We start from the raw sequence: 14144 nt of genomic DNA on the forward strand, positions 1-14144 counted from the left end.
ATTAATATATTTTTAAATTTTAAAAATATCATCTGAACATAAATTGAATTTGAAAAATTCGTATAAACCCTCAAAAACCTCATCAAATACAAATTTTTAGTTCCCCAAATAAACAATATTTTATATTATGAATAAAAAGTTAAACTCCGAAGCTCTCTCTTCCCGATATTTTCTATTTCTTTTAATTGCTCATTCCTTTTTTCCCCTCCAAACTCTCAAACAAAACATTAATATTTTTCGTTTGGTATCAAAATATAAGTCATTATTCACGAAACAGTGAGAGGAGATTTCTTCCATTTCTTTCATGGTGAAAATGACATTCACTTTCTTCCCATTGCTTTCAAGTCTCCTATTTATTATTTAAATTAACGTGATTAGTTTCCAAAGTAGTAAACTCATGTGTGTGATTTATGAACAAAAAATAACCGTATGCTGAAAATAAGGTTGGAAAACGTGGAAAACTATATGTAAGTATGTAACCATTAACCAAACATATTCATTCTCTTTGCAGTTTGCACACATAACATAATGGACCACTTGAGAATGATTCTCTTGAGACTTTGGCTATCAATCCCTAAAGAAATGCCAAACTGAACAAACTAAAGACCAAACATTCTCTTTTTTTTTTTCTTCATAATTTAGAGAGGAAGCACTTTGTAGGAGTTCTTTTTTCATAATCTGTATTTGGCTTTACTATCATTTTATTGAAATATGATGAAGAAATTATGGTTTGTACAATGTTTTAATAATATATTAAATTTGTTGTCCTGAAATTTACAACATTCAAGCATCAGCCACTTTTAAACTTAGGTAGTATAGTTCGAGTATAATACAATAAAACTTTAAGCCTCAAATTATATTTTACCATTACATTTTTTTTGAGGGATTTTACCTATTAAATTTATATCTTTCATAACAATTTTTATTCATTATTTTAGTTTACAATATGATATATAATTTAATTTTTCTTATATATTATTTGTTCCCTCATATTTTGGAAATGGTTGGTATAATAATAAAATAAGTTCCAAAAATTCATCCAATTGATTTGGTCAACACTCCAATATAATATAATTCCATAAAAAATTAAAATTATCGTAACTAATTAAGAAAAACAAAATTAGAAAAATATATTGTCAAAATTAAAACATTTATTAATATTTTATTATTTTAAAAGATTTAATGAATACTTACTTCTATATATGATTTGAAAACGAGTGTTGGAAAACTATAGTACTATACTCTAAACATTTTTCTCTTTGCACACATAAATTAATGGACCACTAGAGAGATTCTATTTGGTCATAGAAATACGTGGACTGATTTGGCCTTTGTAGTTACACTTCAATTCAATTACCTAATTCTTCATATATACATACATTCTTTAGCTACCACAAGTCCACAACAATTTCTTCGATAACTTCGACAAGTACATTTATCTAGAGTTAAGTGACCATCTTTTCAATAATTCATAATTGAAATATTATTGTAAAGAAATTCTGATTTGTTTCTTCATTGAATTTAATTGCATTGCACGTTAAATTGTTATTGATTTTGTACGTATTATTTGTGTTTCTTGTTTGATTTTTCTTTGAACGTGTAAAACTAGCACACTATACTTTTTGTGATGACTCTCTATGTATGAATGCAGATATGAAGAACTTTAAAACACCTTTCAAGGGTATTGTAGATGATTTTAGGGGAAGAGCAGTACACTATAAAGATGATTGGATTTCTGGTCTCACCTCGGGAACCGGGTAAGCTTCTATTACATGTGGATTTATTCATGTTTGTATGACCAAAAAAATTCATGCAAGTATGATCATGGTTTGAAACTGCGGTGCGGTTGCAGTTACGTTGAGAATTTTAATATTGCGACGTGGGCAAATGCCGTTGTAAAGACCCTTAAAACCTTTACACTGCCGCCACAACTGCAATTGCAGACCGTGATTTAGAACATGCAATGTAACGATAATAATACTAATGTAATGACAGGATATTGGCACCGACTATGTATATTTTCTTCGCTTCTGCTCTACCTGTTATTGCCTTCGGCGCGCAGCTCAGTAGGGACACAGGTTGGTTCATGATCTTCTTCATTCTTTCTTGACCATTATGCTCTTTCACTCTGACCTATACACTCTATGCATAACTCTTTTGGTATTAAGATTGAACCATTTCTTGTTTGTATTTTGTAGATGGAAGCTTAAGCACTGTGGAAACACTGGCTTCTACAGCCATTTGTGGAATCATACACTCCATTTTTGGTGGACAACCTCTTCTAATACTAGGAGTGGCAGAACCCACTATCCTTATGTACACATATTTGTACAATTATGCCAAAAATAAGGAAGGTTTGGGAAGAGAACTCTTTTTGGCTTGGGTAGGATGGTAAGAATAACATATCCTACATAACCCAAGCCCCTGTTGGATTAACATATAAGCTATTTCTGTAGCAAAAGATAAAATAAAGTCAAATTATGTTCATATAATTAGCTATAAGTTGTTTTCATAAGCTCTCCCAAGTGCATATGTTAGATAAACTCAATTAAGTCAATCAAAACAGGCTTGAAGATCATGTTTTAATCATTGTCTAATGGATGTTATTAACATTTCAGGGTTTGTGTGTGGACTGCTCTATTGCTATTTCTTTTAGCAATATTCAATGCTGCCATTATCATCAATAGATTTACAAGGATTGCTGGTGAGCTTTTTGGCATGTTGATTACAGTCTTATTCATTCAAGAAGCTATCAAGGTTAGTTTCTGACATATTAGTTTGTTTGTGGTGGTATCAACTATCAAATGAAACATGAATTTGGCATAACACATAAGAAAAAGACTTTGATATATTATTGTATTGAATCTTTAGGGAATGGTAAGTGAGTTTGAAGTTCCTAAAGAGGGGGATCCAACATTGGATAAATACCAATTTCATTGGTTGTATGCAAATGGATTGCTAGGAATTATATTTACATTTGGCCTTCTCTATACTTCTTTGAAAAGCAGAAGAGCAAGGTCATGGTTATATGGAACAGGTTTGTCGAGAAAACTCGGTGATTACTTGAGGCTTTGAGCCATCATTAGTGGATTTGGATTCAGCCACATCTCGGACTGTCCAGATTTTAATTTCTTTTAAATTTAAAATATCAAACTTGAAGTATCGACTGTCCGATCTTGATCCGACAGTCCAAATGTGGCCAACTGTGTGCAGTCATGAGGTTGTGACTGCACACAACCCGGACCAATCATTAGCATGGTTGGATGGAGGAAACTGACATTGTTTGTTTATTGAGCAGGGTGGTTAAGAAGTTTCATTGCAGACTACGGAGTACCATTCTTGGTCGTGGTGTGGACAGCTTTATCATTTACAGTAGTAGCAAATAAAGTACCTTCTGGAGTTCCAAGAAGACTCATTGCACCTTTGGCTTGGGAATCTGCATCATTACATCACTGGACAGTAATCAAGGTAAAACAACTTATAGCATATTGAAAACCATTGGACTTTGTTATATCTTTTGTTTGATAAATATCTTACACATAGACATAAGCACTTTAATTAAGTTGTGTATCCAAACATGACATGGTTTTGGAAGTTACTGACATAATTTCTACTGCAGGATATGGGGAAGGTTTCTCTGGAACATATTTTTGCTGCTTTTGTTCCAGCCTTAATGATAGCAGGGCTTTACTTCTTTGACCATAGCGTTGCGTCCCAACTGGCACAACAAAAGGAATTCAATCTCAAGAAACCTTTGGCATATCACTATGATATATTGTTACTAGGATTCATGGTATATATTTATATTTTATATATGATATCTTGTATGGATTTGTTTAATTGTCACTCACATTAATGATACCAACAAAACTAATGCTTTTCTTTGAATCAAACTTTTAGACTTTGCTTTGCGGACTAATTGGTTTGCCTCCTTCGAATGGAGTTCTGCCTCAATCCCCTATGCACACTAAGAGTCTGGCTGTTCTCAAGAAACAGGTGTGTAAATGAGTATTGATAATTGTAATTTTGTATTGAGTAGCAAGATTGAATTTGATATTAGGGGTTTGTTTGGATTGACTTATTTGAGCTTATATATTGGTATAAGCACTAGTGAGACAGTTTGAGAGAGATTATGAAAACAAATTATGCCATACAAATAAGCTGTTTTCTGCTTACTTTCATAAGCTCTCAAGGATAGCTTCCGATCACATGTTACATGGTATTTGAAAATAGTTTGACTTAATCTTTTTTTTTTATAGATAAAATTTATATGATAAGTGATTATGCTATAAACACTTAATTAAGTTGTTTATATACACAAAGCCTGAGTATGGTGATTCATTTTCCTTTGAATGGTAGTTGATCCGGAGAAAGATGGTTAAAAGTGCCAAGGAAAGCATAGGGAAGAAAGCTAGCAACTCTGAAATATATGGAACAATGCAAGCAGTGTTTATAGAAATGGATAATGATCCTAATGTAAGCCTACCCCTTCTGATCCTCTTATCCTTTTGCTAATAAATATATTCGGCAATTGTTATATGTTTTTTATTATTAATTCATATTATATTTTGATCTTTGCCCCGTCCTATAAAATTCTGGCTCTGAACCTGCTGACACAGACATCAAACACGACACCAATAATAACTAAATTACTAATTGTTCCTGAGCATGGTTCTGCAGAATCATTCAGTGGTAAAAGAACTAGAGGATTTGAAAGATTTTGTCCTAAATGGTGAAGATAAAGGAGAGAACAATAAGAGCACATTTGATCCTGAGAAACACATTGATACATATTTGCCTGTAAGAGTAAAGGAGCAAAGAGTGAGCAACCTTTTACAATCACTCTTTGTTGGAGCAGCAGTGTTTGCCATGCCTGCCATAAAAATGATACCAACTTCAGTATTGTGGGGATACTTTGCTTACATGGCCATTGATAGTCTTCCAGGGAATCAATTTTGGGAAAGGATACTGCTTCTTTTTGTAAGACCTAGTAGATGGTACAAGTAAGTGAAAGTTACTTTGATTTCACCATTTTAACAAAATATACATGAAGCATTGAAATAAACACTAACACCGGACACGACATTCACACGTCTTTATTCTGAAGTGTCAGTTGTCATTGATTTCTGTTTCTTGCAGGTTGTTGGAAGGTGATCATGCTTCCTTTGTTGAGTCAGTACCATTCAAACATATAGTATTGTTTACACTCTTCCAATGTGTGTATTTCTTGGTTTGTTTCGGAGTGACATGGATTCCAATTGCTGGAATGTTGTTCCCTTTGCCATTCTTTTTGCTGATCACATTGAGGCAATATATACTCCCCAAGCTGTTCAGTCCAAACCATCTTATGGAACTAGATGCAGCTGAATATGAAGAAATACCTGGTGCTCCAAGACTAAGTTTCAATATATCCTTCCAGGTATCCTGAGCTTAATTTTGTCATTTTTTTTATTTGCATTGCCCACAGTCGTGATTTCACGCTCACGCAATCAACACATTGGTAGCCATTAAATCGAGATTGCACGTTGCAGGTTTCAAGCTCGATATTTTAGAGTAAAAAAAAATCAAAACCTGCTTGCTTTCTACACCGTCCGAACTCGATCCAAGGACTACCAATGTGTTGACTTCATGAATGCGTGGGATTGGGATTGCATGCAAACCAAAGCCTTTTCAATTATGATATTTCATCTCAATTATATTTTACACAATACTCTAGGATATCAAAGAGTTCTATACTTTTTTTGTAACAGGAGGTTGAATCACCTAAAGTTGGATCAAAGGAAATAGGTAATTCTGAAATATTAGATGAGTTAACCACTAATAGAGGGGAGTTGAAGGTCAGAACTACTAGCTTTAGTGAGGAAAGAAATAATCAGGTAACAGAATTCAAATGCTGTTTCTTTGGATGAATTTGAGTTAATTACTTTTGTTCTTTCTCTAAAAAAAATGCATTGTTTTCAATGATGAGTTTTTGCAGGTTTATCCTCATGAAATTGATTCAAACTAGAATGTGATATTACATGGTAACCGTGACTGTCCAATCCCATGCAGCTCATAGAGTTTCCTCTTAAAGAAGCAAAAATATATATATATCCATGAAGATCATGTGTTGCAATATAAATTTTCTACGTGATGTTAGTGGAATTTGTAAGTAACATTAGAATATAAGTAGTGAAAAGTTGGTATTTCCTATGTGATGCTTCCATAAAATTTTTTTAGTAGATTTAGAAGTGTTAAATGAGCCTAGTCCGAACTAAATTGTGGGTTGGCTAAACAAAAAATTTGCTTTTAATAATTTTAATCCAACCTGTCCTTCATATTGATGGATTAGACCAATCATTGGACAAAAAAGTTTATACTTAAATGCAGTTTTTGTCTTGTTATTTTTATAAATCCGCAATTTCGGCCTCCCGTTTTCTAATCCTCAATTTTGGTTGTGATTAGTTTTGTTAGTTATTGAATTTGTATCCGTCGATCAATTTGGTCCTCAAATTATTCGAAATAGTTTAAGAGTCTCTCAATTTGCTTAACTTGTATCAAATAAGTCCCTTCATCAAATTTTATCATTAAACAATATGCAACATTAGACGTTAGTATGTCATTCCACGTATGCAAGACTATTTTGATCAATGATTTTGATTGCAACAAAAAAAATCATCAAGATATTCAAACCCAAAAACACATCAATCAATGTTCATCCATCTTCATCATCTTCTTCCACTCAAAAATATATTTGATGAACTCATTCACATATCTCATTCTATTATGCACAAAGGCTTTTCTTAATAGCCATGAATGGAAATGTGAAGCAACCGTAAATTGTAGGCGAATCAACCCCTACCTAACAAATGAATATCTTCCACTATCCTATATCGAATAAGAGCATTGCTATATTTCGCGAGAGGAAACCTCACAAGAGCATCACGAATACAAGCTTAGCCAATGAAAATGCACTGCCTAGCGGAATACACAGAGGAATGGCAGAAAACACGGAAGCCAAAGCCATTAAAATGTGGCAACTGTCTCGTGAACTCATTCGCTTAAGCATTCCTTCGCTACTCATATCATTATTGTTCCTCTTATTACAATATATCGAATAAATTTACAAAACTTGTCCAATAAATTCGGGGTCGATTCATTATTTCCTTTACACCATCCTTATGAATATGAATCAATACATAAAAGGGGGACCTACATAAATGGAGAGTGTTGCTAGCATAACTCATAACTCATATATATATATAATTTTTCTCAAGGATACACTTCATATTTTGAGATATATTGTAAAGTCAATTTGGTAAAGGTAAAATAAGAAACGTACAATCTTCATTAATCAAGCGGTTAAAATCTATTTTCCGTGTAACTTTCTAACTACGTAGAATCCAAGTCCTGCAAACGTATGTCGGAGAGTCTCATGTTGGTGACCAAACAAAAACATTTTTTAGATGACTCCCAATAATACTTATTTCTTTCTTAGTCATTAAAAAATAAATTAAGAGTATGCCTGAAAAATTAACTTGACTAATTTTAATATGAAACTAAAGGAAAAAGATAAAAAGAAAACATACTTTAAGATAAGTGTCAATGACTCTATACAAACCATCATTAGTGGCTCTTGCTTGATAAACAACTATAAAATTCCTCCCCTAAAAAAACTATAAAATTCCTAAACTACATCCACAATCTACAAAAATCCTTGCCTACAAAATGAGAATTAATTTTGTAGTTTATGAAATTTAACACTTGTTTATAAGGATTGCGAGAAAATATCACAACAAATGCATTGTCTTTTGAGTCAAGTTTGATGAAAATCAATTGTTGGAGTAAGAGAAGCGTTTGCATTTTAACATTTCAAGTTTCTTATGCTTTGATTCAATTGAAACACGAACTCCCGAACTGCACTGATCAAATAATTGAATCGGATGACTAAATCATATTAAATTGAATCGGATGACTAAATCATATTAAATTTAGTGAAAATGGTAGCTTCGATCTACAACTTAATCCTTATAAAAAAGAAAAATACTAATGAATAAACACAAATACAAAGTAGTCCCTGAATGTGCACTTCTGTTATCACTGTAGTCCCTGGCGTTAAATAATTCTGTTAACTGATGATGTGACAAACGTTTTATGCTGACAAAGAGTATGAGGTGTCACAGGGACTAAAATGAAAGTAGAAAATTGTCACTTTGATTCCTGAATAAAAAATTATTATCCCCGAAAATCAATATCCTCAAACTCGTCCCAACAAAATGTTGCTCTTCGTCAAGAACTGGGTCATCTTCCTCAATGAAGTTGTTTTGTGGTTGCGGGATACTTGTTAGGTCCCTGACTATGCTACTTACTATCAGTTAGGTCCCTGCAGTAGACACTCACATGCACAAAGTAGGCCTACCATGATCCTCTTTTACATCAATTTATCAATTATAGCAATTTGAAGAATTGTTTCGGACTTTCAAGTCCACTTATAAATCACATTTTTCCAAATAATGTATTTGTATGTATTGAATTCCTTCATGGTTTCTTCTTTTTAATCTCAACGTTAACTTCAAATTATACTATTTCATTTTTTTAGAAAGACTATTAGCATCAAAAATACATATTCAACTAAACTTCAATTGATTATTTACAAATACTGTCCTAGTATATTTATCTGACCATGTGCATTTCTGCAGTATGATTACAGAACAAAAACTTAAGCCACTTAATTCGGTATTTGTTTTTATATTAGTTATTATAATAATCACTGATATAACATCAAACATGTTATGTGAATTGTTAGCTAATATTTAGCATTTGCTGTCACATTTTTAGGCATGTTGTGTGTTCATGGAACAACAACCATTGCATGGAAGAATGATAAATGTTGTAGGCATGGAATAGAAGCCATTGCATGGGAGTATGACAAATGTCGTGTGCCTGTAAGAGTTTACTGTTAGGGACCTAACTGATAGTAAGTATGCATAGTCACGGACCTAACGACAAGTCTCCCACAACCACATAACATTTTCAATGAGGAAGATGACCCGGTTCTTGACGAAGAGCAACACTTCGTTGGGACGAGTTTGGAGATATTGATTTTCGGTTTAGGGATATTGATTTTCGGTTCAAAGGATCAAAGTGACCATTTTCTACTTTCACTTTAGTCCATGTGACACCTCATACTCCTTGTTAGCATAAAATCTTTGACACGTCATCATTAAACAAAATTATCTAATGTCAGAGATTAAAATGATAACGAATGTGCACATTTAGGGACTACTTTGTAGTTAATCCTGAGTCAGAGACCTTTATGACATCGAGGTGTAGAGTCAGATATCAAAGCGATCATTTACTTAATATTAATAAGTGTCCTTGTATAATCAAACTCTTAAAAATGTAAGAAGTCATGGTCAATAAAAAAATGTTTAATTGCACTTTTGGCCCCCTATCTTTTCAAAAGTTGCGATTTTGGACCCCTAACTAATTAAACTACAAAACAGTCCCCTATGTATTGGATCTTTGGTAGTTTTGGCCCCCAAGGCCAATTTTGACATGGTCGTCGTTGACGTGGCACCTGCATAGGGGGCCAAGTTTTGACGCCACGTCAGCGAAGGCCAAGTCAAAATTGGCCTTGGGGGCCAAAACTGCCAAAGATCCAATATATAGGGGGCTGTTTTGTATTTTAATTAGTTAGGAGTCCAAAATCGCAACTTTTGGAAAGATAAGGGGTCAAAAGTGCAATTTAGCCATAAAAAAATACATGTAATAAATATTAAACCAGCTGATTTTGTGTGGAAAAAAAAAAGGTTATGACACTTGTATAAGGTCGAAAAATTACTAGACAAATGACCTAATATTATTTAGAGTGAAAAAAATGGGAAAATAATTTTGTATAGATTTTAGGGTCTTGTTAATGAGTGTCCTTGGAACACTCTTTAAGCATCCCAAATTTAATAATTATTCTTTTAAAAAGTCAACTATTACAATTTTCAATTAATTTAATTAACAATTTTTCATTAAAAATTTATCATTTAAAGTGTTTAAAGAGTATCCGAGGATACTCGTTTACATTTTCCTAGATTTTATTATGATTTTTAGGGGAAGTAAGAAATTTGCATAGCTTTTTGTTTTTTGTTTGACGCAATATATAATTTTTTTTGACATGAAGAAATTTGTATGGATATTAAATATTAAATTTGTATAGTTATGAAATGAAATGAATGAATCTAAATCTAATATACCTTGTAACCAAAGTTCTAGTTCTAGTTCTAGTTCTATAAAAAGCAACCAAGTGAGAAAACCTAGTTCTCTTGCCTTCTAACATTTGCAGCAGCGCCGTTTGTTAAGATTCACACACCGCATGCTTCTCTCAAACCTTATCATCATGCTTCGTGTACTACTATCTTCTCCTTCGCCGCCTGTGATCCTGCTTCGTCACCAGAGCTTTTAAGCTCGTTCACGACCGTAATTTCCTTGATTAACCAGGTAAATAGTTTCTGTTCTCCATATTGATATTGATCTATTAGCTTCTAGGCTCGTTCACGACTGTAATTTCCTTCATTCACACACCGCCTCTGATCATAATTTGTTATCCACTTGCAGGGTGATGGCTTATACTGGACAGCTGACCGATATGGGATGTTGTCTTCGATTCACGGATCAGGTTTGTTTACCTATGATTCATTTATAGATTTAATGTAACAGTTTGTTCTGTTCTTTCTTTATTCGGGAGATACTCCCACCGATGACTGTGTCTCTCTATTTTAACCGAAATGTATATCTATTCTGTTAACCATGTCCAGCCCTCAAATTGCAATATCTATTTTGTTGGTGTATCTAACACTGAAACATACATTTACATATAACAACCAGATGCACTTTATTATTTTTAGTTTTTGTTATAAATATAAACATAATCCCTCATTGTAGTCCTACCCAATTTTTAAACACAGGGTCCGCTGAACCTATTGGATGGAGTAGTCCATTATCTGCCATCTGCAACTTGCATTCCAAAATATGTCATGGACATGACTAAGCATGGCACAAAGGTACTTCATTAAAATTTATTCTTTGGCACTATGTTGTTATCATGGTTTAATTAACAACATTGCCTTAGTTTCATTATTATTCGAGTTCTCTGCTACATGAATCTTGTATGTGTCGTTACCTGTCCTCTTTGATAATTTGTCCCGTCCATATTACTAGCATTTTTTTATTTTTTGGTTTAGAGGTATTTAGTGGTATTCAGACTTGTAGTATCTGTTGGTTTTAGAGGTAGTTTTGGTTCTGAGTTCTGACAAATCAACAATGGCAAGATAAGAGAAAGCTTTAATTCATATCAACAAACTTACGTTTAGGTGAGGGATGGAGTGTTTCATCACTCACAAAAAATAAATAAATATTTGAAAAGCTTCCAACAATGCCAGGAATATTAGCTAGTTTAATGGAGAAATATTGTCTTCATCAATAGACAAAAAAAAAAAAAAAAACTGTTAGTTTTTTGGGTGATAAGTTAGAAAGAGAGGTTTCTATCGATTTGAGAGATCTTAGGGGTGGTTATTGTCCACTTTAAAACTAGGTAGGGTGTATGTATCATTTAAAGAAACTTTAGGGGAGGTAAATGTAATTTGTCCTCACTTCTCTTTTTTTTTTTTTTTTTTTTTTTGAAGAAATCAATTTGTCCTAACTTCTACAAACTGTTTGTTTTGTATTTAATTTTTTTTTTCCTGGGTGAAGAATCTACAAAGGTGTTCTTCAAGAGGGGAACTGGAAAGAATAGGACAAGCTTATGCAGGGCAGCTGGTTGCTGCGATTGATATGGAGGGCAAGTCTCCTTTTTGTGTATCAGGTTTGGTTACCTTCACAACTGAATTGTCCTGTACTTTTTATGTTTGGTATATTTAGAGAAAGATGTGTTGTTGTGACGATTATTTTGTGTTTTATTAAGGAGATACACTTGTTGACGGAAGGGTAAAGTATGTAAAGTATGTGATGAAACCAGCCGAATTGCCTAAGCCTTCTGACAGAGATCTCGTAGTGGATGTGAGTAGTTTCTTTGTTTCCTAATAACAAACATATTAACTTCCTTATCCCATTTTATGTATCATGAAATAATAACCACTGACTTTGTTTTTGTATTGATTATAGAGAGCGAGAAAACAGTACTGGGCAAAACTTGGCTTGGATGACAAACTTTTACAGGTTGACTTTTTATTCATCTAACCTCTTTATATGACATAATTGCTTGATGATGTTTGTTTCCTAAATTAGTTGAAGTTTTCTCTTTGTGCTGAAATAATTGCAGGCAACAGTAAACATCAGGCCAAAGGAACAAGATAACCCATTATTTCAGCTATGTACCATTTCCGTCGCCGGCCGATTTCGGTGATCATGCTTCACCGGTTCATTCACGACTGTGATTTCCTTGATTAATTGGGTAACAATTTTCTAAACTTTCATTGTTTCATGTCTCTTATACTTTGAATGTTTTCGTCTTGCATGTTATGTTCTTTTCATGTCATTTTATTCTTCTTTCTAAAAATATTGCACAACAAAGGATAATTCTAGTTTCATCTTTTACTTGCTTAATGATGCATAAAATTGATTGAAAACAATATGTACTGTCATAAGATCATTTCCATGTCTCATGCTTCCACTTTTTTTGCATTGAGATTGTTAATTATGTGGTTGAAGTCTTTCTTATGCACTTGCAACTGGATGGATCCCTTATTCTTGATCCATGATGATAAGGTTAATTTTCAGATTTTCACTATGACCGGTGCATCTTCCCATTAGATTGAATTATCTTGGTGTTTTGAGAACTATGATATAGTAATGTTATTTTTTTTATTTATTGTTTAATTCTGAGGATTACAATTACGAAAATGAGACATCCCATCTAATGATTTAGAAACTGATCAACTTTTTTAAAATACAGAGAGTGTGATATATGATCCGTGCTGCAACATATATTTGGTTGAGCTCATTGATGCTAACTCTGATTCACCTTGTAATTGACATTGTTTGTTTTTTTCCTTCTTTGAAGCCTATGATGCATTTCTTGAATTAATGACTTAATGTGACAGTCCGTGTCTCTGGTAGTCTGCGGAGGAGGATTGGTCCTCTTGCAGGCTGTGTGATACTTCAGTTTTCTTGTTGCTGTGTGCAATTCGGGGTTTTGTCTTTTAGAGGGTATTTGTTTTCCAGCACTTTTGTGGCCTTCTTGAGCATGTATTTTGCTTGTTAGGCTGATTGTTTCCTCTTGTACTGTTGCTGTTTATCACAAATTGTTCTTTCTGTTCATCTTTAGCTCCTCTCATTCTAAAGAATGGTCAATATATTTTGCTTTCTCAAAACAAAACAAAAATGTGACTGCCTGTTGTGTTCTTTATTTTTTCAGGACATACACTGATTTATGCCTCAGTTTAGTATATATAATGCCTCCTCTGAATCGTCCAGAGACAACTAAGAAAGATTCTGAAAAAGAAGTTAGTAGTTACTTTTGTGTGATAGATTAACTACACTCGCTTGTCTCGGTCTTAATCGAAATGTGTATTGTATAACTAATCGTCTTGTTTTGTGTATTGCTTAGGATTCTGTGTTCAAACTCTTTTATTCATTTTACTTTTCTTATTCATGTAACAAATTGGATGTTTGTATTATGAATTTAATTACTTTTCTGTTGTACTCAGTATCTGAGATGCTATGACATAATAGATTGAAGATAGCCACTCGTTTTTTTCATAATGTGATTGTCATCATGTATATGCTAATAAATAAGAACTCCAAGAATGTGTTAAGTTGCATAACTTCCAAACAAGGTGCACGATGTTGCTTTAAGTATTGTGTTCATGGCATGACAACTTGGTGTGTTATGAAGTTATCGCAGAAAGTGTATAATAGCAGTGTTTGTGATTCTAAATGTGTTTTTATCTCTCTTTACATCAAAAAGATTCTTCATGAGTGATGTTCTTAAGTACTATCTAATTTACGAAAATTTATTGGCCATTCATTATGCTTTTTGGAAATAAAATTAATAATAATTTATTCTTCCAAATGAAGAACACTATATAAATTAAGATCTCACTAAAACATTGTTTTTAACACCAAGCTCCTCAATCACATGCGTATTCAAATTGAACCAAATTTTTTTTTTAAGC

At 33.1% G+C, this 14144-nt stretch overlaps 2 protein-coding genes across 8 annotated transcripts; both read left to right on the forward strand.

The window, feature by feature from the left end:
• The first annotated feature begins 1322 nt into the window (after positions 1–1322).
• Positions 1323–6364, forward strand: LOC146951419 (boron transporter 4-like). 3 transcript variants are annotated; one of them, XM_085747394.1, is made up of 14 exons: positions 1323–1444; positions 1652–1757; positions 1996–2078; positions 2199–2391; positions 2619–2757; positions 2872–3037; positions 3299–3468; positions 3620–3793; positions 3901–3996; positions 4360–4476; positions 4681–5003; positions 5140–5419; positions 5751–5876; positions 5978–6364. In XM_085747394.1, exons 2-14 carry the CDS (start codon positions 1654–1656, stop codon positions 6005–6007), a joined length of 2001 nt encoding a protein of 666 aa, XP_085603520.1. In that variant the 5' UTR covers positions 1323–1444; positions 1652–1653; the 3' UTR covers positions 6008–6364. The 3 variants fall into 3 exon arrangements, with proteins under 3 accessions (XP_085603520.1, XP_085603521.1, XP_085603519.1); XM_085747395.1 differs by lacking the exon at positions 1323–1444 and having other exon boundaries at positions 1557–1757; positions 3632–3793; positions 5978–6336; XM_085747393.1 differs by lacking the exon at positions 1323–1444 and having other exon boundaries at positions 1558–1757.
• Positions 6365–10297: 3933 nt separating this feature from the next.
• Positions 10298–13728, forward strand: LOC146951420 (uncharacterized). 5 transcript variants are annotated; one of them, XM_085747397.1, is made up of 8 exons: positions 10298–10470; positions 10588–10648; positions 10938–11033; positions 11722–11833; positions 11933–12027; positions 12133–12186; positions 12290–12421; positions 13031–13728. In XM_085747397.1, the coding sequence occupies exons 2-7, from the start codon at positions 10592–10594 to the stop codon at positions 12371–12373; spliced, it is 498 nt and encodes a 165-aa protein (XP_085603523.1). In that variant the 5' UTR covers positions 10298–10470; positions 10588–10591; the 3' UTR covers positions 12374–12421; positions 13031–13728. The 5 variants fall into 5 exon arrangements, with proteins under 5 accessions (XP_085603523.1, XP_085603522.1, XP_085603524.1 ...); XM_085747396.1 differs by having other exon boundaries at positions 13385–13728; XM_085747398.1 differs by having other exon boundaries at positions 13071–13177.
• The last annotated feature ends 416 nt before the right edge of the window (positions 13729–14144 follow it).

This window comes from Medicago sativa, chromosome 2 (genome assembly GCF_051527215.1).
Source record: "Medicago sativa cultivar Bolivia chromosome 2, Bolivia_mono, whole genome shotgun sequence".
Taxonomy (NCBI): Eukaryota; Viridiplantae; Streptophyta; class Magnoliopsida; order Fabales; family Fabaceae; genus Medicago; species Medicago sativa.

Bases quoted from the DNA above. Each gene is read 5' to 3' on its own strand.
- LOC146951419 (XM_085747393.1), top strand. From the start codon at position 1,642: ATGAATGCAGATATGAAGAACTTTAAAACACCTTTCAAGGGTATTGTA. The intron at 1,758-1,995 runs GTAAGCTTCTAT...ATGTAATGACAG, and splicing joins GGTCTCACCTCGGGAACCGG to GATATTGGCACCGACTATGT. The intron at 3,038-3,298 runs GTTTGTCGAGAA...TTTATTGAGCAG, and splicing joins GTCATGGTTATATGGAACAG to GGTGGTTAAGAAGTTTCATT.
- LOC146951420 (XM_085747397.1), top strand. From the start codon at position 10,592: ATGGCTTATACTGGACAGCTGACCGATATGGGATGTTGTCTTCGATTC. The intron at 11,034-11,721 runs GTACTTCATTAA...TCCTGGGTGAAG, and splicing joins TGACTAAGCATGGCACAAAG to AATCTACAAAGGTGTTCTTC. The intron at 11,834-11,932 runs GTTTGGTTACCT...TGTTTTATTAAG, and splicing joins GTCTCCTTTTTGTGTATCAG to GAGATACACTTGTTGACGGA.